The sequence below is a fragment of the Pristiophorus japonicus genome, chromosome 21 (assembly GCF_044704955.1).
Source record: "Pristiophorus japonicus isolate sPriJap1 chromosome 21, sPriJap1.hap1, whole genome shotgun sequence".
Lineage (NCBI taxonomy): Eukaryota > Metazoa > Chordata > Chondrichthyes > Pristiophoridae > Pristiophorus > Pristiophorus japonicus.
The window spans coordinates 28,952,555-28,978,939 of NC_091997.1; the positions used below are offsets into that span (position 1 = coordinate 28,952,555).

Consider the following 26,385-nt stretch of genomic DNA (forward strand, 5'->3'; position numbering starts at 1 on the left):
TAACTGAATTTAAATTCCCCAGCTGCCGTGGTGGGATTTGAACTCGTGTCTCTGGATTACTAGTCCAGGAACATAACCACTATGCTACCGTACTTAAGAAAATAACCTTGCACCTTTTATTGATGTGATATTGGATTTCCATTCAGAAGACCCAGGTTTCCTCCTTCAAAACGCATCTCGTTGGCCATGCCCTCACTCACCTTTGCTAACTTCTCACCTACTTCCTGCTGCCGGTCTACCCCTGTAAAGCATCCTGGGGCTTTCTGATTGCGTTAAAAGGTGCTAAATAAATGTAAGCTGTTCTAATCCCAACCTCAGTTACCATCAGAACCTGTCTACACTCTGTGGCATGTCTGTGCAGTCGCTATGCAGTTGGCCTTAATATTAAAAAGAATAAGGCTTGCATTTATACAGCGCTTTGACGACCACCAGACATCTCAAAGCACTTTACAGCCAATGAAGTACTTTTGAAGTGTAGTCACTGTTGTAATGTAGGAAATGCAGCAGCCAATTTGCGCACAGCAAGCTCCCACAAACAGCAATGTGATAATGACCAGATATTCTGTTTTATTCTTATATTGATTGAGGGATAAATCAAACTCGTGTGGTGGCTGGTGTGCAATGGCCACCACACATTAAAAAAATCCACGCACAGGCACCTTCCACCCTTCAAGATGTAGTTCGGGACCTGGAATATTAGGTCCTTCATTGAAACACCTGTGACCTCATCCTTTTTTGGCGTGGAAGCAAGTCATCCTCGCTTCGAGGGACTGTCTATGATGATGAAATATTGGCCAGGACACCGGTGATAACTCCCCTGCTCTTCTTCAAAATAGTGCCATGGGATCTTTTATATCCACCCGAGAGAGCAGACGGGGCCTCGGTTTAACATCTCATCCAAAAGACAGCACCTCCGACAGTGCAGCATTCCCTCAGCACTGCACTGAAGTGTCAGCCTAGATTTTTTTTGTGTTCTAGTCCCTGAAGTGGGACTATGAACCCACAACATAGAAACATAGAAACATAGAAAATAGGTGCAGGAGTAGGCCATTCGGCCCTTCGAGCCTGCACCGCCATTCAATGAGTTCATGGCTGAACATGCAACTTCAGTACCCCATTCCTGCTTTCTCGCCATACCCCTTGATTCCCCCTAGTAGTAAGGACAACATCTAACTCCTTTTTGAATATATTTAGTGAATTGGCCTCAACAACTTCCTGTGGTAGAGAATTCCACAGGTTCACCACTCTCTGGGTGAAGAAGTTTCTCCTCATCTCGGTCCTAAATGGCTTACCCCTTATCCTTAGACTGTGACCCCTGGTTCTGGACTTCCCCAACATTGGGAACATTGTTCCTGCATCTAACCTGTCTAAACCCATCGGAATTTTAAACGTTTCTATGAGATCCCCTCTCATTCTTCTGAACTCCAGTGAATACAAGCCCAGTTTGATCCAGTCTTTCTTGACCTTCTGCCTTAGAGGCAAGAGTGCTACCCACTGAGCCACAGGTGACACACACGTGGCAGAATGCTCCAACTCAGCAACAGAAAGCCGAACTGCACTCCGGTGAGCATGCTGCTGTCAGTCAGAACAGAGCAGTTCAGCTGAAGGTGGAGAAATCCTGATTCAATCTGTCTACCCCCACCTGCCTGATGGGAGGAGACCAGCTTAAAGGTAGGTGGACAGCGGGAATTTGTCAAAGTGGAGTTCGAGTTTCTGGAAGGACAGGAATTGACAGGAGAGAAAATATAGATGTATCTGACTTCTGGATCCCATGTGACACCCACTTAAAGTGATCCTGGACGTAGTAAAACTCCAGTTATAACGAGGAAAAGAAACAGTGTCTTAATTGACTTACTATCCATCATCCCGTCAAAATGAAATGATCATCCGCTAATCACCAATTGATTAGCCCATAATGAGCATTTGGCAATGCCTGTTCAAAGCCACTCAAACTGCACTGATTGATTTTCTGGGAGTGTTTGTTCTAATTCAACTGCTGCAAACAGAGTTAGGATCACAACCTGCTTGCAAAGGATATGTCCACAGTACACCGAGCTGAAATCCGCAGGGAACAAGAGACTGCTGCATTTTGTGCTCCTGAGTCTTTGTATCAACAACAGAGTGGTTGACTGTAACTGTATCTGAGTTCACCACTGTAATGTACTTGCTTTCTGGGTTCTTTGCTTAAGAATTCATGGCAACACATTGCTATTAAGAACTGGTTGGTTTATTAGCATCATCATCATAGGCAGTCCCTCGAAATCGATGAAGACTTGCTTCCACTCTAAAAGTGAGTTGTCAGGTGGCTGTACAGTCCAATACGGGAATTACAGTCTCTGTCACAGGTGGGACAGACAGTGGTTGGAGGAAAGGGTGGGTGGGGAGTCTGGTTTGCCGCATTCTCCTTCCGCTGCCTGCGCTTGTTTTCTGCAGGCTCTCGGCGACGAGACTCGAGGTGCTCAGCGCCCTCCCGGATGCACTTCTTCCACTTAGAGCAGTCTTTGGCCAGGGACTCCCAGTTTATCGGGGAGGCTTTGAGTGTGTCCTTGTAACGTTTCTGCTGCCCACCTTTGGCTCGTTTGCCGTGGACGAGTTCCGAGTAGAGAGCTTGCTTTGGGAGTTTCGTATCTGGCATGCGAACTATGTGGCCTGCCCAGTGGAGCTGATCAAGTGTGGTCGGTGCTTCGATGCTAGGGATGTTGGCCTGATCGAGAACACTGACATTGGTGCGTCTATCCTCCCAGGGGATTTGCAGGATCTTGCGGAGACATCGTTGGTGGTATTTCTCCAGCGATTTGAGGTGTTTACTGTATATGGTCCACGTCTCTAAGCCATACAGGAGGGTGGGTATTACTACAGCCCTGTAGACCATAACCTTGGTAGCAAAGGTTTAACAATCACACTACACATTACCAGTTCATCTACCAGGCTCACAACCACCTGCCTCATCGTGGATCACCTGAACCCCAACTGGCTGGGGTTTTATTGAGTCTTGTGACAATCACGTGACTGGCTAAGCCACACACAACACAACAGCTCTACAACTATTTTAACTAGAACATAAAATCAATGCCCCCTTTTCCAAGGGCACAAATTTCCAAATTAAACTTTACAGTGAACTTAAACCAATCAAGTTTAAGTTTGGTTGCCTCGGGCAATGATGAACTCCAGTCCCTCCGGTGCCCACCTCTCGCAGAAGGCCGTGAGCATACCGGTGGACACCGTATGTTCCATCTCGAGGGATACCCTGGCTCAAACGTAACCGTGGAAGAGAGGGAGGCAGTCGGGCTGAACAACCCCCTTGACCGCCCGCTGCCTGGACCGGTAAATGGCCACCTTGGCCATGCTCAGGAGCAGTCCTACAAGGAGGCCCGTCGACCTGCCCGCTCCCCTCCACACAAAGATCAGGAGTGGGGACTGAAGTGCAGCCAGAAATTGAGAAGCAGCCCCTTTAAATAATGGAAGAGGGGCTGTAATATCATCATCATAGGCAGTTCCTCGGAATCGAGGAAGACTTGCTTCCACTCGAAAAATGAGTTCTTAGGTGACTGAACAGTCCAATACGAGAGCCACAGTCCCTGTCGCAGGTGGGACAGATAGTCGTTGAGGGAAGGGGTGGGTGGGACAGGTTTGCCACACGCTCCTTCCGCTGCCTGCACTTGTTTTCTGCATGCTCTCGGCGATGAGACTCGAGGTGCTCAGTGCCCTCCCGGATGCACTTCCTCCACTTAGGGCAGTCTTTGGCCAGGGACTCCCAGATGTCGGTGGGGACATTGCACTTTATCAGGGAGGCTTTGAGGGTGTCCTTGAAACGTTTCCTCTGCCCACCTTTGATTTGTTTGCTGTGAAGGAGTTCCGAGTAGAGCGCTTGCTTTGGGAGTCTCGTGTCAGGCATGCAAACAATGTGGCCTACCCAGCAGAGCTGATCAAATGTAGTCAGTGCTCCAATGCTGGGGACGTTGGCCTGGTCGAGGATGCTAATGTTGGTGCGTCTGTCCTCCCAGGGGATTTGCAGGACCTTGCGGAGACATTGTTGGTGGTATTTCTCCAGCAACTTGAGGTGTCTACTGTACATGGTCCTTGTCTCTGAGCCATACAGGAGGGTGGGTATTACTACAGCCTTGTAGACCATGAGCTTGCTGGCAGATTTGAGGACCTGGTCTTCGAACACTCTTTTCCTCAGGTGGCCGAAGGCTGCACTGGCGCACTGGAGGCTGTAACCTGACACACTGTACAGATACGTGGAACACGGACTCCTCCAGACCACAGAAATTGCAGGCGGCTTGGGAATCCGTGAACTGACTTAAAAACGTATTGCATGGGACTGCCCCATGCAACATCCTCCAGGCCAAGTCCCCGATAAATAAAGGGAGGACTCCCGCGTAGAGAGCACTCCATTGGGGACCCCCGCCTCCTCTGGACGGCAAAATAGTGCGCCATTCAACAGCTTTACAATCTTCTGATACATGCTTCTTGCCTGTTGGGGAATTGAACTGTGGTCTCCTGCATGACAGGCAGAGATACTAACCACTGTACTAACAAGGAACTGACAAACCTGTGAGTATACTCACTGGTACATACATCATAACGATAAAACACTGGAGCCAAACACGGCTCAGGAAGGCTTGGTACAGATCCCAGCCTTAAATGTCATTGGTTCCAGCAAGTTCAGATTGTGGACGTGTCTTGAGAAATCGCAAACCAAGAATTGCAGAGGCTCCTTGGGCGACCTGCAAAGTCAGACCCCATGGGGAACTACAGTAGGCCACCAACAATTTCCACGAGGCCCATGGAATCGTTCAGCAGCATGATTCATCACTGTCGGGAGAGGCGAGGAGGGTCTAAGAACTGCTTCCAGAGCACTGTGCTGACAAGTCATTCTGAAATGTAGCATTGTGAGACTGTGGATCTTGGAAGGAATTGGTCGGAGCACTGCCAAGAGGCCCCACAGCCAACGGTCGCTTTAAAATCAATAGATCCCAGGCCCATAGGACAGACGGAGCCTCTCCTTTGAGGTCCTTCTGAGCATTCGGCATCAAATTTGAGTGTAATTGCTCCCAGCTATGTGCAATGGTAAACAGCACAGATGCGTAAATCATTAACTACTGCCATTGAAATGAAGAGGACGAAGGCTTAAGCCCATACATCTTTGCACTAATAGAGCCTCCTCTGTCCATTACTGTAGGTACACTGGGTACCGGCTCCACCCCAGTGACTGGAGCACAAAATCTAGGCTGACACTCCGACGCAGTGCTGAGGGAGTGCTGCACTGTCGCAGACGTTAAACCGAGACCCAGTCTGCCCTCTCAGGTGGATGTAAAATATCCCGTGGCAGTATTTGAAGAAGAGCAAGGGACTTCTTTCCCACTGTCCTGGCCAACATTTGTCCCTCGATCGACATCACACAAAAAAATGAGACTACCTGTTCATTATCACGTTGCTGTATGTGGGATCTTGCTGTTCCCAAATTGCCTGCTGCGTTCCCTGCACTCCAAGAGTGACTACACTTCAAAAGTACTTTATCAGCTGTAAAGCGTTCTGGGGTTATGAAACGTGCTGTAAAAATGCAAGTCTTTCTTTCTATGAGGAAATTTGACTGTGCAATTCTTGTAAAAATAATGATCTTTTCAGAGTGTTCTCCCTTTATCTCCCTCACTGTCCTGAGGTCGGTGTTGCTGAGCTGAGTACTGACTCTGGCTGGTGCTGTCGTCCAATTCGCTCCAGCTCAAGCGTGGAGTGGCGAGGTCGGGGCAAAGGAGCAGCGAGAGACTGTGGAGCGACGTGATCGGGGCCCAGGGGTAGCACGGGCCAGCCCACACTGCGATATGTGTGCGCACTAGGTCCGTGCAGCAGAGCAGGTCTCCAGTTGTCTTGGGTAATCCTTACCACTGAACCAAGACCTAGCTCTGTCAAGCCCGTGTGGTGGCTGGTGTGCAACGGCCACCACACGTTAAAAAAATGCACGCACAGGCATCTTCCACCCTTCAGGATGTAGTTCAGGATGTGAACTCATCCTTTTTTTGGCATGGAAGCAAGTCATCCTCGTTTCGAGGGACCACCTATGATGATTAAAGCAAAGATGTATGGAGTTAAGCCGCCGTCCTCTTTATTTCAACACGCCTGTGCTTTTTACCACCACACACATCTGGGAACAATTACACTCAAATATGATGACAAATATTCGGCAACTTCTTGTAGACCACCCTCGAGACTTTTGCAGCTTTTCATCAGGTACGTCACAACATAGATAGCAGGAAAGACTCGCCTATTTTCACCTCCGTAACATCGCCCGTCTCCGCCCCTGCCTCAGCTCATCCGTGCCTTTGTTACCTCTAGACTTGACTATTCCAACGCACTCCTGGCTGACCTCCCACGTTCTACCTGACGACAGGTGATCCAGAACTCGGCTGCCCGTGGCCTAACTCGCACCAAGTCCTGCTCACCCATCACCCCCTGTGCTCGCTGATCAACATTGGCTCCCAGTTAAGCAACGCTTCAATTACAATATTCTCATCCTTGTTTTCAAATCCCTCCATTGCCTCGCCCCTCCCTATCTCTGTAATCTCCTCCGGCCCCACAACCCCCCGAGATGTCTGCGCTCCTCTAATTCTGCCCTCTTGAACATCCCTGATTATAATCGCTCAACCATTGGTGGCCGTGCCTCCTGTTGCATAGGCCCCAAGCTCTGGAATTCCCTCCCTAAACCTCTCCACCTCTCTATCCTCCTTTAAGATGCTCCTTAAAACCTACCTCTTTCTGCCCTAATGTCTCCTTATGCGGTTCGGTGTCAAATCTTTTGTCTTATAATACTCCTGTGAAGCACTTTGGGATGTTTCACTACTTTAAAGGCGCTATATAAATACCTGCTGATTTTCCTAATTCTTATGTTCTTATCAAAGAACAAATGCAGGATATCAATAAACTCTTGCTCTTGTTCAGGTAGTCGTGAATGAGTTAAAAGTTTGAGACCAGCCACTCTCTGGCACCTCATCCATGTGGTCATTCTTCATAGAATCATAGAAATTTATGGCACAAGAAGGAGGCCATTCGGCCCATCATGTCTTCAGGTATAAGCCAAGACAATGATTGACGGCAGGCGACTCGAACCTGGCAGGCATCACCACTAAGCCCACATTGTGCCTCCTTTGGCACCCTCAAAGCCCCCTTGATGAAGTGCAACATCCCTGCCGACACCTGGGAATCCCTGGCCAAAGACCGCCCTAAATGGAGGAAGAGCATCCGGGAGGGCGCTGAGCACCTCGAATCTCGTCGCCGAGAGCATGCAGAAAACAAGCGCAGGCAGCGGAAGGAGCGTGCGGCAAACCAGACTCCCTACCCACCCTTTCCTTCAACCACTGTCTGTCCCACCTGTGACAGAGACTGCATTTCCCGCATTGGACTGTACAGCCAACTGAGAACTCACTTTTGGAGTGGAAGCAAGTCTTCCTCGATTTCGAGGGACAGCCTATGAGGATGATGAGCTACAGTAGAGTGATCCTATGATACTCGGAACCCAGGTCGACTTTCCACTCTTGGTTGAGGTTAATCGCAGCCGCTCTTCTGCTGGCTCAGCGGAGATCAGCCAATTCCACACAGTTTGACCAGGACACCTTCCCGGTCAGCTCAGCTCGGGAGCAGACCATGCAGTGCAATCAGCTATTGAGTCACTGGGGGAAACTCTTGTGAAAACTATCTGGCCTATTTCTCGAAGGGACGGAGATCACCTCATACATCCCCTGGGGATGTTGGACCACCAGCGTGAGGTGAATGGAGTCTATTCACCGAGGGAGTACCGCACTTTCGAGAGGGAGTCCATTCGATTTTTTGTCCATTTAAATACAGAATCATAGATTACTTAAAGCACAGAAAGCAGCCATTCAGCACCTCAGCTAGTCCCACCCCCCACCCCCCACACCCCCTCCCCCCCCATTCCCCCTGCCCTTTCCCCGTAGCCCTGCAAAGTTTTTTCCTTCAGGTACTTATCCAATTTCCAGGAGTCGGAGAGGAATTTCCCAATACTTTCCCCGAAATTGGCTTGGGTTTTTATCCGTTTCTTTGCCGCTCCTAGGAGATCATGCGGTTTCGGGTGGGGTGAGGAGAGTATATTGTGATAGACAAGGTATCAGAATTGTGTGGGACAGGCTGGATGAAGCAGAGGGTCATTTGTTCATAATATATTCGCATAGACATATTCACATAGGGAGATGACCACTTTCTCCTCTATCCACTCTTTTTACAAAGTACATTCTTTATTCTAATAACCATTTAATACTTTATACAAAGTACAAGCTTCAAAAGAGCTGCTAATTTTAATTTTGTTTCCTAAATTGACTTAATCTTCAGGGATGTTGTTGGAGTCGCTGGCAAGGCCAGCATTTATTGGCCATCCCTAATTGCCCTCGAGAAGACGGTGGTGAGCCGCCATCTTGAACCGCTAGCCCATGTGGTGAAGTTACTCACAGGGCTGACTTTGGTACAACTGAGTGTCTCGCTGGGCCATTTCACAGGGCAATTAAGAGTCAACCACATTGCTGTGGGTCTGGAGTCACATATAGGCCAGACCGGGTAAGGATGGCAGATTTTAAAAGCCAGCAAAGAACAACTAAAAAAATGATTAAGAAAGGGAAGATAGACTATGAAAGTAAACTATCACAGTGGGGAGGAACTTAACGCAATCACAATCACTAAGGAGGTGGTACTCAGTAAGATAATGGGACTAAAGGCAGATAAATCCCCTGGACCTGATGGCTTGCACCCTAGGGTCTTAAGAGAAGTAACGGCAGGGATTGTGGATGCATTGGTTGTAGTTTACCAAAGTTCCCTGGATCCTGGGGAGGTCCCGACAGATTGGAAAACTGCAAATGTAATGGCCCTATTTAAAAAAGGAGGCAAACAAAAAGCAGGAAACTATAGACCAGTTAGCCTAACATCTGTGGTTGGGAAAATGTTGGAGTCCATTATTAAAGAAGCAGTAGCAGGACATTTGAAAAAGCAAAATTCGGTCAGGCAGAGTCAGCATGGATTTATGAAGGGGAAGTCATGTTTGACAAATTTGCTGGAATTTTTTGAGGATGTAACGAACAGGATGGTTAAAGGGGAACCAGTGGATGTGGTGTATTTGGACTTCCAGAAGGGATTTGACAAGGTACCACATAAAAGGTTACTGCACAAGATAAAAATTCACGATGTTGAGGGTAATATATTAGCATGGATAGAGGATTGGCTAACGAACAGAGAACAGAGAGGCAGGATAAATGGTTCATTCTCTGGTTGGCAACCAGTAACTAGTGGGGTGCTGCAGGGATCAGTGCTGAGACCCCAACTATTTACAATCTATATTAAGGACTTGGAAGAAGGGACTGAGTGTAACCTGGCCAAGTCAGCTGATGATACAAAGATGGGAGGAAAAGCAATGTGTGAGGAGGACAAAAAATCTGCAAAAGGACATAGACAGCCGAAATGAGTGGGCAAAAATTTGGCAGATGGAATATAATGTCGGAAAGTGTGAGGTCATGCACTTTGGCAGAAACAAATCAAAGAGCAAGTTATTATTTAAATGGAGAAAGATTGCAAAGTGCCGCAGTACAGCGAGACCTGGGGGTACTTGTGCATGAAACACAAAAGGATAATATGCAGGTACAGCAAGTGATCAGGAAGGCCAAAGGTATCTTGGCCTTTATTGCAAAGGGGATGGAGTATAAAAGCAGAGAAGTCTTGTTACAGCTATATAAGGTATCGGTGAGGCCACACCTGGAATACTGCGTGCAGTTTTGGTTTCCATATTTATGAAAGGATATACTTGCTTTGGAGGCAGTTCGGAGAAGGTTCATTGGTTGATACCAGGGATGAGGGGTTTGACTTATGAGGAAAGGTTGAGTAGGTTGGGCCTCTACTCATTGGAATTCAGAAGAATGAAAGGTGATCTTATCGAAACATATAAGATTATGAAGGGGCTTGACAAGGTGGATGCAGAGAGGATGTTTCCACTGATGGGAGAGACTAGAACTAGAGGGCATGATCTTAGAATAAGGGGCCACCCATTTAAAACAGAGATGAGGAGAAATTTCTTCTCTCAGAGGTTTCTTCTCTCTGTGGAATTCGCTGCCTCAGATAGCTGTGGAAGCTGGGACATTGAATAAATTTAAGACAGAAATGTACAATTTCATAAATGATAAGGGAATAAGGGGTTATGGGAAGTGGAGCTGAGTCCATGATCAGATCAGCCATGATCTTATTGAATGGCGGAGCAAGCTCGAGGGACCGTATGGGCCTACTCCTGCTCCTATTTCTTATGTTCTTATTTCCTTCTCTAAAGGATATTAGTGATTCTAGGTTTTTCCTGACAATCCGGTAATTTCATGGTCACCATTACTGATTCTAGCTTTTTTTTTTAAATTCCAGAATTATATGATTAACTGAATTTAAATTCCGCAGCTGCCATGGTAGGATTTGAACTCGGGTCCCCGGATCATTCGTCCCGGCCTCTGGTTTGGTAGTCCAGTAACAAAACCGCTTTGCTGCCGTTCCCCATATAGAATGGATCCATTGGAATAGATTTGGAAAAGTGATAACGAAGCGACGTAGTGGAATATTCTGGCATCGAATATCACCAGGCTCGCTGTAACCGCTCTTTATTGAATGCTTTCTAGTATCTCCACAATTATCTATTTATATCTATTCAGGAAAAGAAAGCACCAAATCAATTACTTTCCTACTTAAAGGGATACAACCATTACAGTGCATGTTTGGCACATATTTCATTTGCCAAGCACATACTGGAATAGTGCCACTCATGTTGAACAATATTGCGTCATCAGAGCGTGCACCACTGATGTTAACCACCCCAATCACAAAATCCCGCCGAGAAAACCTTTCTGCCGCCGCTCGGTGCCACTGTCAGTTTTTTCTACCGGTGCACTCTGCATGGAGTACTTGCAAAATGTCGGTGCGGCTGACATTAAAGGGGAGAGCGCACTGCCGCGGCTGCCATGTTTTTTTTTTGTCAGCCAACTGCAGTGTCGGGTCGACAATTATGCCCCCGGGTTCGGCCGGGCCACCAACAGGCAGCTTGGCACCCGCTCTTGAATGCCAGGCCACTGGCCCGGCCAAAACCCTCGCTGGTGGCCCAGTGGGCATAACTTAAACAATCCCCTTTAAGTGAAGGGGAGAGCCGTGGTGACGCGGCAGCATGATGATGTCATCAGCGCTACGCTGATGGCTGACAGCGGCGGACACTCCACCCGCCCCCAATCTCCACCCCTCTAGTGTGCTCACCGGCGCTCGTCCGCCCCCATTATGACCAACTTCCGGTCCGCTGATAAAAAGCCAAAGAGCGGAATTTCACTCAAGATGACACCACATCAACCGTGCCGGTAAAACAACAGAAACAGGGTAGGTGCACCCCGTTTCCAGCGGTGGACAATTTCGGCTCCTTTAACTTTAAAGTTTAGATGGCTAATTTAATAATTATGCAGCACATCCAGGCATGAGGTCAGAAGCTGGGTATTCTGTGGCGAGTGTCTCACCTCTTTACTCCTCAAAGCATTTCCACAAGTCAGGAGTGTGCTGGAATACTCTCCAATGGCTGGTTGAGCACGGCTCCAACAACACTCAAGAAGCTCGACACCATCCAGGGCAAAGCAGCCCGTTTGATTGACTCCCCATCCACCCCCTTCAACATTCTCCCCCTCCACCACCAGCGCATCTATAAGATCCACTGCAGCAACTCGCCAAGGCTTCTTCAGCAGCACCTCCCAACCCGCGACTTCTACCACCGAGAAGCACAAGGGCAGCAGGCGCATGGGAACACTATCACCTGCAAGTTCCCCTCCAACTTACACACAATTCTGACTTGGAAATATATCGGCCGTTCCTTCATTGTCGCTGGGTCAAAACCCTGGAACTCCCTCCCTAACAGCACTGTGGGAGCACCTTCACCAAACGGACTGCAGCGGTTCAAGAAGGTGGCTCACCACCATCTTCTCAAGGGGCAGTGGGGGATGGGCAATAAATGCTGGCCTTGCCAGCGACGCCCACATCCCATGAACAATTTTTAAAAACCAGAAGGAGCTACCTTTTGACAAGGTCCCACACAAGAGATTAGTGTGCAAAATTAAAGCACATGGTATTGGGGGTAATGTATTGACATGGATAGAGAACTGGTTGGCAGACAGGAAGCAGAGAGTTGGGATAAACGGGTCCTTTTCAGAATGGCAGGCAGTGACTAGTGGGGTGCCGCAGGGTTCAATGCTGGGACCCCAGCTATTTACAATATACACCAATGATTTAGATGAAGGAATTGAGTGTAATTTCTCCAAGTTTGCAGATGACACTAAGCAGGATGGCAGTGTGAGCTGTTAGGAGGATGCTAAGAGGCTGCAGGGTGACTTGGACAGGTTAGGTGAGTGGGCAAATGCATGGCAGATGCAGTACAATGTGGATAAATGTGAGTTTATCCACTTTGGGGGCAAAAACAGGAAGGCAGAATATTATCTGAATGGTGACAGATTAGGAAAAGGGGAGGTGCAACGAGACCTGGGTGACATAGTACATCAGTCATTGAAAGTTGGCATGCAGGTACAGCAGCCGGTGAAGAAGGCAAATGGCATGTTGGCCTTCATAGCTAGGGGATTTGAATATAGGAACAGGGAGGTCTTACTGCAGTTGTACAGGGCCTTGGTGAGGCTTCACCTGGAATATTGTGTTCAGTTTTGGTCTCCTAATCTGAGGAAGGATGTTCTTGCTATTGAGGGAGTGCAGCGAAAGTTCACCAGATTGATTCCCAGGATGGCAGGACTGACATATGAGGAGAGACTGGATCTTCTGGGCCTGTATTCACTGGAGTTTAGAAGAATGAGAGGGGATCTCATAGAAACATATAAAATTCTGACGGGATTGGACAGGTTAGAGGCAGGAAGAATGTTCCCGATATTGGGCATGTCCAGAACCAGGGTTCACAGTCTAAGGATAAGGGGTAAGCCATTTAGGACCGAGATGAGGAGAAACTTCTTCACTCAGAGAGCTGTTAACCTATGGAATTCTCTACCGCAGAAAGTTGTTGAGGCCAGTTCGTTAGATATATTCAAGAGGGAGTTAGATATGGCCCTTACAGCTAAAGGGATCAAGAGGTATGGAGAGAAAGCAGGAAAGGGATACTGAGGTGAATGATCAACCATGATCATATTGAATGGTGGTGCAGGCTCGAAGGGCTGAATGGCCTACTCCTGCACCTATTTTGTATGTTTCTATGTTTTTACCAATTATTCCCACTCCTCTACTCTTTCCCCATAGCCCTATAAATGTTTTCTTTTCAAGCATTTATCGAATTCCCTTCTGAAAACTATTATTGAATCTGGTCCCATTCACCCACTCAGGCAGTGCTTTCCAGATCGTAACAACTGGCTGCATAAAAGTTCTCAAACTGTGACAATGAAGCACTAATATTTTATAGTAATAAAGCTACTCAAATGTAAAGAGAAATTCAAATCTATAATAATCCTATACTACAAAAATAAACATTTAAATTACTGCACAGAAGGAGGCCATTCAGCCCACCATGCCAGTGCTAGCTCTTCAACTGGAATTTGTGGAAGTGTTCCTCTGGTGTCTATTTGTGGTGAAACCATACACACATACTTTATACACACCCATTGACAATTTCACCACCAACAGTGAAAAAATTAGTGGATCTCAGAAGAAACAGATTTAAGGTGATTGGCAAAGAACCAAAGGCGACATGAGGAAAAACATTTTTACGCAACGCGTGGTTATGATCTGGAAATCACTGCCTGGACGGATGGTGGAGGCAGATTCAATCGTGGCTTTCAAAAGGGAATTGGATAAGTACCTGAAAGAAAAAGAAATTTCAGGGCGACCGGGGAAAGGGCGGGGGAGTGGGATTGCCTGAAGTGCTCTTGCAGAGAGCCAGCACGGGCTCGACGGGCCAAATGGCCTCCTTCTGTGCTGTAACCGTTCTATGATTCTGTATTTAAATGGACGGAAACATCGGGCAGATACCCTCTCGAACGTGCGGTACTCCCTCTGCGAATTCCCTCCATGCACATCAGCCAGGTGGTCTAACATCCCTAGGGGCGGGAACAGATAGATCCGCAGGAGTGATTGTTTGCAACAACTTCTTTGTGTCCTTCTGCGCGTGCGCGCACTGGACTCTAGCCCTTGCTACACATGCGCGCTGGATCCAGTCTGCGCATGCGCAGTGCGATATACGAGGAAGCTGGAAGTGGTGCCAAACCACGAATTGTGTGAAACCCATCGCCGCTTGAGCCGAGAGCTGGAGCTGCTTCTCGGGCTTTTGGATTATCTCCAGGACTTTTGCCTAAAATAGCGCTATGCCTAAAATATCCTCCAAGGGGACCAATCAACAGTCAGGTCATGTGATCAAGAGGGCCCTATCAGAGCATTTTACTGTTGCAAATAAACACGGGCCAGATCCGCCCTGAAATCTTCCTATCTTCCTAATTCTAAGTTGATTTCCTCTTAAAAAAAAAATTACTTTCATATCACAGCTGTGAAATCAGCACAAAGCAGTTTTGCTTCACACCAACACTGAGTTTGCCTATTCCCATGTTTCCCTCCGTCTTCCTTCTGGCTCCAGCACTTCATTTTGGGAAAGACTTGCAATTATATAACACCTTTTACAAGCTGCGGACGTCCCAAAGCGATTCACAGCCAATGAAGTACTTTTTGATGTGTAGTCGCTATTGTAATATAGGAAACGCGGCAGCTCTCACAAACAGCAATGTGATAATGACCAGATAATCTGTTTTAGTGATGTTGGTTGAGGGACAAATATTTGCCAGGGTACCAGGGAGAACTCCCCTGCTCTTCTTCGGAACAATGGCCATGAGTTCTGTTATGTCCACATGAGAGGGCAGACGGGGCCTCGGTTTAACATCTCATCGGAAGGACGGCATCTCCGACAGTGCAGCACCCCCTCAGCACTGCACTGGGAGTGTCTGCCTTGGTTTTGTGCTCAAGTCCCTGGAGTGGGACTCGAACACACCACCTTCTGACATAGAGGTTAGAGTGCTACCCACTGAGCCAGGGCTGACACCATTGGCTTTTGATTGGCTGAGAACTAGCTTCCATGCATGTGTCATTCAGCCAATCAGAAGTTAAGAATGGGAAATATTGACGTGATCAAGCCATAGACCGTATCAAATGACAGATCAGTAAACGTGTTAGCGGCCACTGAATCCCAGTCAGGCTCAGACTCGTTCACGCATTGGCGGGTAGGCAACGGTTAATAATAATGGCGTTTCAGTGAGACCGGTGCTTTTCTTTTGAAGTGCTACAGTTTCTCATTCTTGTGATGAAATACTCTTGGAAACGGCGCTGACTGGATTTAAACTAAACCAGCCGCTATGGGCAGAGAACCACCGCCGATCGGTTAACACAGCCTTCAGCGTTGCGCCTTGGGAAATATCACCCAAAGTAGGGTTCCGCCTGTGAGTAATCAACGAGCAGTCTCTGTGCGTTGGTGATAATCCTGCACAGTTCGAAAAGGAAAATCTCAGTGCGTCACTCAGAGAGCTCGACAGATTGCCCCGATGGTTTAGCCAAAAGCGAAGCGTTGGGGCTGCTAATGGTCAACAGCTGTTGGTGCACAGAATATGTTCAAGCTGAAACGTGAAATTTAACCAGAAAACCCTGGAAAGGGACAGCAAGTTAGTCCACGTCTGAAAGAGAAAGATAGGCTGGCATTCATCGGGCAATGGAAGTGAGAATGGGGAGGAGCAGTTGAATCGATATTGCCCGTTTTACACTGGTGCCCAAAGATAAAATGACCTCCCCTTCTTTCCTTATAAAGGCAGTGCTTTGATTTTTTTTTCTCCTGTGACACGATGTAATGGAAAATAAACATCTTGGAAAGGAACATCGGAACAGGAGGAGGCCATTCAGCCCCTCGAGTCTGTTCCACCATTCAATGAGATCCTGGCTGATCTGCGACCTAATTCTATCCACCTGCCCTTGCCCCATATATCCCTTAATACCTTTGATTTACAAAAGTCCATCAATTTCAGATTCAAAATCAACAACCGACCCAGCATCAGTTGTGGTTTGCGCAAGAGAGTTCCAAACTTCTACCGCCCTTTCTCAAGCGCTCCCGATACGTGATAACTTCAAGATTTAAATTTTTTTTTCTGTTTGGTATTTAGATGTTCCAATGGGTTTGATCGACATCGCCAGGAGTGGCTGGACTATCACTGCATGGAGGAGGTACAGTGAACACTACTGAATGTAACTTTATTCCTAATGTTGGGCAGTAATCTCTTCCGAGGTGAAATCTTCGCATGATGGGTTGGATTAATGGAGTATGATGCTTTCTGAAGGATCAACATAGGTGTGATGAACAAGCTTCCATTCTTAAATTGGCTTCTTAACATCTGTTAGATCTCTTAATTTCCAATGAAATACGAACTCCGATTGTAGTTTTAATGTAACTTTATTCTGGCAGCAGCAACAAGCTCTTGGCTTTAAGCGAGGCCTTTGTCCTTCTGAGACCACATGGCCAAAATGGCTGTACTTATACCTGGTTCAATTTACTGAAAAGAACTCGCCTTCTTTGACCTTATTGGCTCAATTGATAGTCTTTTAACCTTTAATTGGCTCGCTACCCAAGGTCCTAAAATGTCAAGTTGATTGATGACTTAATGCAACATGCTGAACTGCACGTAGCAGCCTTGACTTGGGGTCTGTGAATTTTCACAAAACTGCAGCCAGGCTGCAGAGTTTGAATTCTCTATCAATATCAATTCCAACTCCTGGGACAGATATATCTTGTGTGCAATGTCTCAGCAGTATGTGAGATATGCATCAACGATGGCCAAATTCCATCAGTTTTGCCCCGAGCTAGTAAACAGTAACAAGGTCGATCAGTACTGAATTCGTCAGATCTGGGTTACCTGTTCTAGAAACTGAAAGCAAGTTTTAAAATGTACACCCATTTTCTGCCTTACAAGATTTTGATAACATTTTTAATCATTTGATATTCTAACTGCAATTTCAAAACTTTGGGATTAACTTTAATTAATGAATCACACATCGCAGAAGGAGATCATTCGGCCCATCGTGCCTGTGCCGGCTCTTTGAAAGAGCGATCCAATTAGTCCCACGCCCCCTGCTCTTTCCCCAAGGCCCTATATTTTTTTTCCTTTTCAAGTCTACATCCATTCCCTTTTGAACAATGGTCTTGAATATGCTTCCACTGCCCTTCCAGGGCACTCCAGATCATCACAACTTGCTGAACAAAAAAATTTCTCCTCCTCTCGCCTCTGGTTCTTTTGCAAATTATCTTAAATCTGTGACCTCAAGTCAGTGAGATTGCAGCCCCTCTTCCATTATTTGAAGGGGCTGCTCCTTGATTTTTGGCTGCACTTCAGTCCCACACTCCTTATCTTTGGGCACCCGGTGTGGAGGGGAACGGGCAGGTCGGAGGACCTCCTTGTGGGACTGCTCCTGGGCATGGTCAAGGTGGCCATTAACCGGTCCAGGCAGCGGACAGTCGAGGAGGTCATTCAGCCCAACTGTCTGCCTCTCTTCCGCGGTTACGTTCGAGCCAGGGTGTCCCTGGAGATGGAGCGCGCGGTGTCCACCGGTACGCTCGCGGCCTTCCACGAGAGGTGGGCACTGGAGGGACTGGAGTACATCATCACCCCCGGAAACCAAATTTTAATTCGAGATGTATTTCCTTTAAAGTTTAATATCTAAATTTAGTGGTTCTAGTGCACTTACCAAAAAGGGGCACTTGATTTAAAGTTTAGTTTAAAATAGTTGTCGAGCTGTTGCATTGTGAGTGACTTAACCGGTGACGTGATGTTCACAAACCTCAATAAAACCCCGGCCAGTTAGGTTCAGGGGATCCACGATGAGGTATGCAGTTGTGAGCCCGGTGGATGAACTGGTAATGTGTAGTGTGATTGTTAAACCTTTGCTAATAAACCAACCAGTTCTTAATAGCAATGTGTTGCTATGAATTCTTAAGCACAGAACCCATGGAGCAAATACATTATAACTATCAAGGGGAGGTGGTGAGACTCTCGCTTGTTGGAGATGGTCATTGCCTGGCAATACCGAAGTCTCTCATCCGTGGTATCACCTGAAGAGTTAAGGATTTTTTCTTTAGTATAAATTCTGCCTGAGGACATCTGCAATCACATCTTTACTGCTGAGAGCACAGTCAGCTTGTTTCAAGATTTAGGCCATACCATTTTTTTTGGACGTCCAGAGACCTCCCAGACAGGGCTTGTTAGTCCAATATTTCCTTCCTCTCTTCAGGGACGTGCCACAGCGACTGCCAGGCAGCTGAGTGGCGTGGGCGACCAAACGTGTATGCTTCTATTCCACAACACTTAATGGAAGGTTTTACACTTTGGCACAGAAAGACTCCCACTGGGAGCAAATATTGCGAAATCACACCTCTCTTCACCCTCTCCCCCCTACCCTCCCCACCCCACCCCCAACCCCTCTCTCCTCCCCACCTCCCCCCCCCCAACCCTAGCAGGCGCAGTTCCACATATGCAACGCAGAAGCGGAGAAGCTGAAGGTTTAATGCTAGTGCGCGCGATGTGTCTTCACTGCCACCCTACAGAAATGTCATAAGATTTTGACACTGTCACACCAGAGGTTAGACACTGACCTTTGACCTCTAGGACTCCTGTGTTCAAATCCAGCCCAGCCTGGAAGGATAAAAAGTCTTCTCTCTCTGCTGGCTGTGTGGAATGAGTCAGGGCAGTCTTCATTTCTACACCAGCAACAAACTTTTGCAATCTCTCGAGGAGAAAATTGGCAATCAATTGTAATGTATTTGCTTCATGGGTTCTTTGCTTAAGAATTCATAGCAACACATTGCTATTAAGAACTAGTTGATTTATTAGCAAAAGGTTTCACACTCACACACTACACATTACCAGTTCATCCACCAGGCTCACAACCACCTGCCTCATCGTGGATCCCCCAAACCCAACTGGCTGGGGTTTTATTGAGTGTTGTGAACATTACGTGACTAGCTAAGCCACTCACAATGGAACAGCTCTACAACTATTTTGGGTAACAGATAAAGCCGAGTGCCCCCTTATTCAAGGGACATTAGAACACACGAATTAACAATAACATTTTCCGTGAACCTTAAACGATCAGATTTATATTTGGTTGCCAGGGGTGATGATGCACTCCAGTCCCTCCGAAAGGCCATGAGCGTTAACAGCCCCACAAACCTTTGAGCATACGCACAGATGCATACATTACACCAATAAATGTCGTTCTTTTACTCCCTTTGTGCTTTTAATCCTTCCGTAATTATTCTTGGGCTGTTCCAGCACAGCGATGAGCTCTGCGAGGATCTTCCGGAACATTCCCCGGACCTCTCCTCAACGGCCACCCTTTTAAGTCCACTGGAGAGTGACGACACCACCACCAGCTCAATGTTACTGTCCAGCAGTCTCACAACAGAAGGTAAACACACCAGCCTGTTCTTTCTCACCCACCCATACATACCAGAGATTGGACGTAACTCAGCACGATACATCCCAAAGCAATTACATGTCCTGCTGTGCAGGCCTTCTGAAATTGGTCTATTAAAGGAATTCTATTACAAGCGCAGCTCGCTGTCGAGTGCTCAGTGTGCACAGTCGGTGGCAACAGTGCTGTAAAGGAATGAATTACTGAAAGCTCCATAATCACACGGAATGCTGGAGTGAGTTTTTGCATCTCTGGTTCTCCATCCACCCAGATCCCAATCGCAGCTGGTCGGTAAAGGGGGTGCGGTGAGGAAAGAAAGACTTGGATTTCTATAGCGCCTTTCACAACCACCGGGTATCCCAAAGCGCTTTACAGTCAATGAATTACGTTTTGAAGTGTAACCTTAAACTTTGCGTGAACCTTAAATGATCAAATTGAAACTTGGTTGCTGAGGGTGATGATGCACTCCAGTCCCTCCGGAAGGCCGCGAGGGTTAACAGCCCCACAAATCTGTGAGCATACTCACAGGTGCATACAAAACACCAATAACTGTCGTTCATTAACTCCCTTCCGTGCTTTTATAATAATAACTTTTATTTATATCGTGCCTTTAACGTAGTAAAACGTCCCAAGGCGCATCACAGCAGTATTACAGGACAAAAACAGATAAATTTGACACCGAACCGCAAAAGAAGAAATTAAGGCAGATGAACAAAAGCTTGGTCAAAGAGGTTTTAAGGAGCATCTTAAAGGAGGAAAGAGAGGTAGAGAGGCGGCGAAGTTTAGGCAGGGAGTTCCAGAGCTTAGGGCCCAGGCAGCTGAAGGCAAGGCCACCGATGGTTGAGCAATTATAATGAAGGATGTTCAAAGGGCAGAATTTGAGGAGCGCAGATATCTTGTGGGGTTGTGAGGCTGAGAAAGATTACAGAGAATGTGGGAAACGCGGCAGCCAATTTGCAAGCTCCCACAATCAGCAATGTGATAATGACCAGATAACCTGTTAAATATTGGAATAAATATTGGCCAGGACACTGGGGATAACTCCTCTGCTCTTCTTCAAAATAGTGCATTGGAATCTTTTACATAAGAACATGAGAAATAGGAGCAGGAGTAGGCCACTTGACTCAGAATAAGGGATCGCCCACTTAAAATGGAAACGAGGAGGAATTTTTTCTCTCAGAGGGTTGTAAATCTGTGAAATTTTCTACCCTGGAGAGCTGTGAAGGCTGGGTCATTGAATATATTTAAGCCGGAGCTAGACAGATTTTTGAGCGATAAGGGAGTCAAGGATTATGGGGAACGGGCAGGGAAGTGGAGTTGAGGCCAAGATCAGATCAGCCATGATCTTATTAAATGGCGGAGCAGGCTTGAGGGGCCAAATGGCCGACTCCTGCTCCTATTTCTTATGTTCTTATGTTCTCCTTAAATTCTACCTCTGACCAAGCTTTTGGTCACCTGTCCAGATATCTCTTTATGTGGCTCGGTGTCAGATTTTGTTTGATAACGCCCCTTGGGACGTTTTACTACGTTAAGGGTGCTATATAAATGCACGGGGTGGATTTTCGCTATGTTGCTGCTTCTGTTCGCGCCCCGGAGGGGTGGCAATGGCAGTGGGGATGGTTTCCGGGTGGGCAATCAGCTCCCAGCGCCCCGCCGGGAAATTAATTGCCGGTTTTGCGGGGGCGCGGAGCAGCACCTCTCGGTAGCCTCGAGCCGGCGTACAACGCCGCCATTTTGGACTGCGCGGTGAAATATGTTGTGCGCTGACCCTATAGCGTCCCCTAGTGCACCGTGGTGGGACTGCCTGGAAAACCCGGTCAGAGCTGACCCGGCGGCGGTGAACGATGAAATCGGTGAATGAGGTAAGTTTGATTGTTTTGTTCACTTTTATTTTTGTGATGTCGCTTATTGTGGGGCGTTTAAGGTATTAGAAACGTTTGTTGTGTTTTTAGTTAGGTGCGATTTCTTTTTCGACACAGAAACCTCTCTCAGGGCGCTCCGAGGCCGGCTCATTAGCTCGGGATTTTCCCTTGCTCAGCCGGCCTAGCGCCCTGAGAGAGGTGTGTAACGCCTCCCTTAGCGCTCCGCCCCACACTCAGGGCCCAGCTGCCCAATTTTGCTGACTGAGGCGCAAACTGTTCCCGGGTGCAAACTTTACCGCCCCGCCACCATTACCGCCCCGAAAATGAGCAAAACCGAAAATCCCGCCCTTGTAGTTGTAGGAAATCAAATTGCACTGTGCTCAATAAATTAAAAAAATTTTTTATTCGTTCCTGGGATGTGGGTGTCATTGGCAGGATCGCAGGTTTCCATATTTACGAAAGGATATACTTGCTTTGGAGACAGTTCAGAGAAGGTTCACTAGGTTGATTCCGGAGATGAGGGGGTTGACTTATGAGGAAAGGTTGAGTAGGTTGGGCCTCTACTCATTGGAATTCAGAAGAATGAGAGGTGATCTTATCGAAATGTATAAGATTATGAAGGGGCTTGACAAGGTGGATGCAGAGAGGATGTTTCCACTGATGGGGGAGACTAGAACTAGAGGGCACAATCTTAGAATGAGGGGCCGCCCATTTAAAACAGAGATGAGGAGGAATTTCTTCTCTCAGAGGGTTGTAAATCTGTGCAATTCTCTGCCCCAGAGAGCTGTGGAAGCTGGGTCATTGAATATATTTAAGACAGAGATTCTTAACCGATAAGGGGTTATGGGGTTATGGGGAGCGGGTGGGGAACTGGACCTGAGTCCATGATAAGATCAGCCATGATCTTATTAAATGGTGGAGCAGGCTTGAGGGGCCGTATGGCCTACTCCTGCTCCTATTTCTTATGTTCTTATGACTGGCATTTATTGCCTATCCCCAATTGCTCTGGAGAAGCTGGTGGTGAGCGGCCGCCTTGAACCGCTGCGGTCCCGTGTTGTGACGGTGTTCGCGCACAGCGCTGTCGGTTTTAGCTGAGGCCGAGTGTCAGGATTCTGTCCCGAGTAAATTGCAAACAAACACTGGATGGTCTGTCTCCCTCCTCCGCCAATCTCTCTGGCTGGCCGACCTGACTGTGCAGGAAGTGACCACGTGATGCAGGAAGCAGCTGGTTTTACAGTCGGCTCGCGAGTCCGCCCACCTGCACCGGCTCCCAATTGGGCGAGACTGGAAAATAAACACATTGGGATTGTGTCGGGGTCGATTTCCAGCGTGGGCTGAATGGCCTGCTTCAGGACTTGTAACCTGAGCGTACCATGCAGTCTAACCACACAGAGCACTCGACTACAAGGGCTTCATTATCGTCCCATTCTGCAGCAACAACTGAAGCAGTAAAAAATGTTTTAATTACTTTCATCTTCTTTTCCTGAGATCACAGTTTGGATTTTATTGTACAATAAAGCGGCTTTAAAGTAACCATTGCCGTGTTAATGCAATAGCTCTGAAATTGCAAGTCTTTGCCTCTGGCATGCCGTCACACTTCACAGGAGTGGAAACTGGAAGCATAAGCGCTTGTAAAAATAAAAACACGTTTGCCCTCTCCCAGAATAATTAATATAATCCATTAATGTTAATTGTACCGCAGAACCCACAATTACAACAAAGATGTGAGGGTGGATAAATAATCCAGAATTTTGATTGATTACTTTCGAAAATATTTACACAGAACTTTCTTTTGGAGATTAACTGGGTAAGGTGGAGCCCATGACAGGCTGGAATGTACATGGTTTCTGGAAGAATTGGGGCCACTGAGTGAAATGGCCTCTTCTCATGATCTTACTAACATCCTTAGCCCTGATATTTGCTAATTGTTGTACTATGCACATTTAGAGGTATATTTCGCACCACTGACAGGCATTACACACAGCCATTCCCTTTCAACAACAACAACTTATATTCATATAGCGCCTTTCACGACCACCGGATGTCCCAAAGCACTTTACAACCAATTAAGTTATTTTCCAAGTGTAGTCACTGTTGTAATATAGGAAACGCAGCAGCTAATTTTCACACAGCGAACTTCAACATACAGCAATGTGATAATGAACATATAATCTGTTTCTACCCTGCGTAAACTCAGGGTGATCTGTGTCCTAACTTACACTAAATCCCGTTCACCCATCACCCCTGTGCTCACTGACCTACATTGGCTTCCGGTTAAGCAACACCTCGATTTCAAAATTATCATCCTTATTTTCAAATCCCTCCATGGCCTCACTCCTCCCTACCTCTGTAACCTCCTCCAACTCCACAACCCCCAAGATATCTGCGCTCCTCTAATTCTGCCCTCTTGAGCATCCCTGATTGTAATCACTCAAACATTGGTGGCCGTGCCTTCTGCTCGTTAGGCCCCAAGCTCTGGAACTCCCTGCCTAAACCTCTCCGCTTCTCTACCTATCTTTCCTTCTTCAAGGCGCTCCTTAAAACAGACCTCTTAGATCAAGCTTTTGGTCACCTGCGCTAATTTCTACTTATGCGGCTCAGTGTCACATTTTTATCTCATAATGCTCCTATGAAACACCTTGGGATGTTTCACTACGTTAAAAGTGCTATATAAATACAAGTTGTTGTTGTTGAGGGATAAATATTTGCCAGGACATAACTCCGCTGCTCTTCTTCGAAATAGTGCCCTGGGATCTTTTATGTCCACCTGAGAGAGCAGGCGGGGCCTCGGTTTAATGTCTCAGCTGAAAGACGGCACCTCTGACAGTGCAGCATTCCCTCAGCACTGCACTGGGAGTGTCAGCCTCAATTTTTGTGCTCAGGACTCTGGAGTGGGACTTGAACCTACAACCTTCTGACCCAGCGGCGATTGCGCTACCCACTGAGCCAGAGCTGGAGTGTTATAAGACAAAATTTGACACCGAGCTACATAAGGAAAAATTAGCGCAGATGACCAGAAGCTCAGTCAAAGAGGTAGGTTTTAAAGCGCGTCTTAAAGGAGGAGAGAGAGGTAGAGAGGCGGAGAGGTTTAGGGAGGGCATTCCGCAGCTTGGTGCATAGGTAGCAGTAAAGGGAGAAAATGTTTCCACTGGCAGGAGTGTCGGAAACCAGAGGCACATGATTAAGATAATTGGCAAAAGAACCAGAGGAGAGATGAAAATAAATTTTTTACGCAATGATCTGGAATGCGCTGCCTGAAAGGGCGATGGAACCAAATTTAATAGTAACTTTCAAAAGGGATTTGGATATGTACTTGTAACGGAAAACATTTCAGGGCTGTGGGGAAAGAACAAGGGACTAATTGGATCGCTCTTTCAAAGAGCTGGCACAGGCACGATGGGCCGAATGGCCTCCCGCTGTGCGGTGAGATTCTCTGAATCTGTGAATGTAATACACCAACTGTCGCGGATGTACAGTAATGAAGTGTGCAGGAAATGGATTTGAGTATTTTATGAAATGTATGCATATGTAATGGCAATAATTCGCAAATGATTAGAGGGCAGAGTGCAGGGTGGTTGAAGTAATTTGCTCTATCAGTAATTTAAACACTCCTGCCAGACTACCCGAGGCTATTTCCAACCTCAATCATAACTATTCTAATGACCCAAACTCACAGTTCATTAAAGATTTCTGCAACTTCCACATTACCAAGCTCTGGAACTCCCTGCCTAAACCTCTCCGCCTCTCTACCTATCTTTCCTCCTTCAAGGCGCTCCTTAAAACAGACCTCTTAGATCAAGCTTTTGGTCACCTGCGCTAATTTCTACTTATGCGGCTCAGTGTCACATTTTTATCTCATAATGCTCCTATGAAACACCTTGGGATGTTTCACTACGTTAAAAGTGCTATATAAATACAAGTTGTTGTTGTTGAGGGATAAATATTTGCCAGGACATAACTCCGCTGCTCTTCTTCAAAATAGTGCAGTGTGACATCAGAGCCTCAAGTGTGCCCGAATTGCTTCAAGTCACACCTGTTATATGTTGCCACTTTCAACAAGAAATGCAACTGTTGGTCCTCACTGTACAAGTTAACATTACAGTAGTTATCTCCTGAGGCTGTGATATGTCATGAATGCCTGCTAACCCAGGCCTGTTTGAGCTGCAGGAAGACTGGAATCTTGCAATTGTCTTCAACTAATCTGTAAATCATGAAAATATAACCCCCCACCGCCCACTGCCACACACACACAGCCAGCTGTTGCTATTTAAAAAAAAACAATTGAAAGCGTATGGGGTTTTTAATCCCTAATAACAAAAAGCACACCCTGCAACTGACCACCCCAAAAAATGAACTGTGATGTATTTTTACAACATCACTAACAAACACACTGTCATCATCATAGGCAGTCCCTCAAAATTGAGGAAGACTTGCTTCCACTCTTAGCATGAGTTCTTAGATGACTGTACAGTCCAATACAAGAACCATAGTCTCTGTCACAGGTGGGACAGACATTGGTTGAAGGAAAGGGTGGGTGGGGAGTCTGGTTTGCCGCAGGCTCCTTCCGCTGCCTGCGCTTGTTTTCTGCATGCTTTCAACGACGAGACTCGAGGTACTCAGCGCTCTCCCGAATGCACTTCCACCACTTAGAGCGATCTCTGGCCAGGGACTCCCAGTTTATCAGGGAGGCTTTGAGTGTATCCTTGTAACGTTTCCACTGCCCACCTTTGGCTCGTTTGCTGTGGACGAGTTCTGAGTAGAGCACTTGCTTTGGGAGTCTCGTGTCTGGCATGCGAACTATGTGGCCTGCCCAGCGAAGCTGATCAAGTGTGGTCAGTGCGTCAATGCTGGGGATGTTGGCCTGGTCGAGGATGCTAATGTTGGTGCATCTGTCCTCCCAGGGGATTTGCAGGATCTTGCAGAGACATCGTTGGTGGTATTTCTCCAGCGACTTGAGGTGTCTACTGTACATGGTCCATGTCTCTGAGCCATACAGGAGGGTGGGTATTACTACGGCCCTGTAGACCATGAGCTTGGTGACAGT

At 47.0% G+C, this 26,385-nt stretch overlaps 1 protein-coding gene across 1 annotated transcript in view; it reads left to right on the forward strand.

The window, feature by feature from the left end:
* LOC139233885 (plexin domain-containing protein 1-like) overlaps positions 1–26,385 on the forward strand; it is a 328,432-nt gene that overhangs the window by 227,365 nt on the left and 74,682 nt on the right. Inside the window, exons 10-11 of the mRNA XM_070864521.1 lie at positions 16,179–16,239; positions 19,338–19,473. Coding sequence (XP_070720622.1) covers positions 16,179–16,239; positions 19,338–19,473 — 197 coding nt within the window. The remainder of the gene's footprint in view (positions 1–16,178; positions 16,240–19,337; positions 19,474–26,385) is intronic.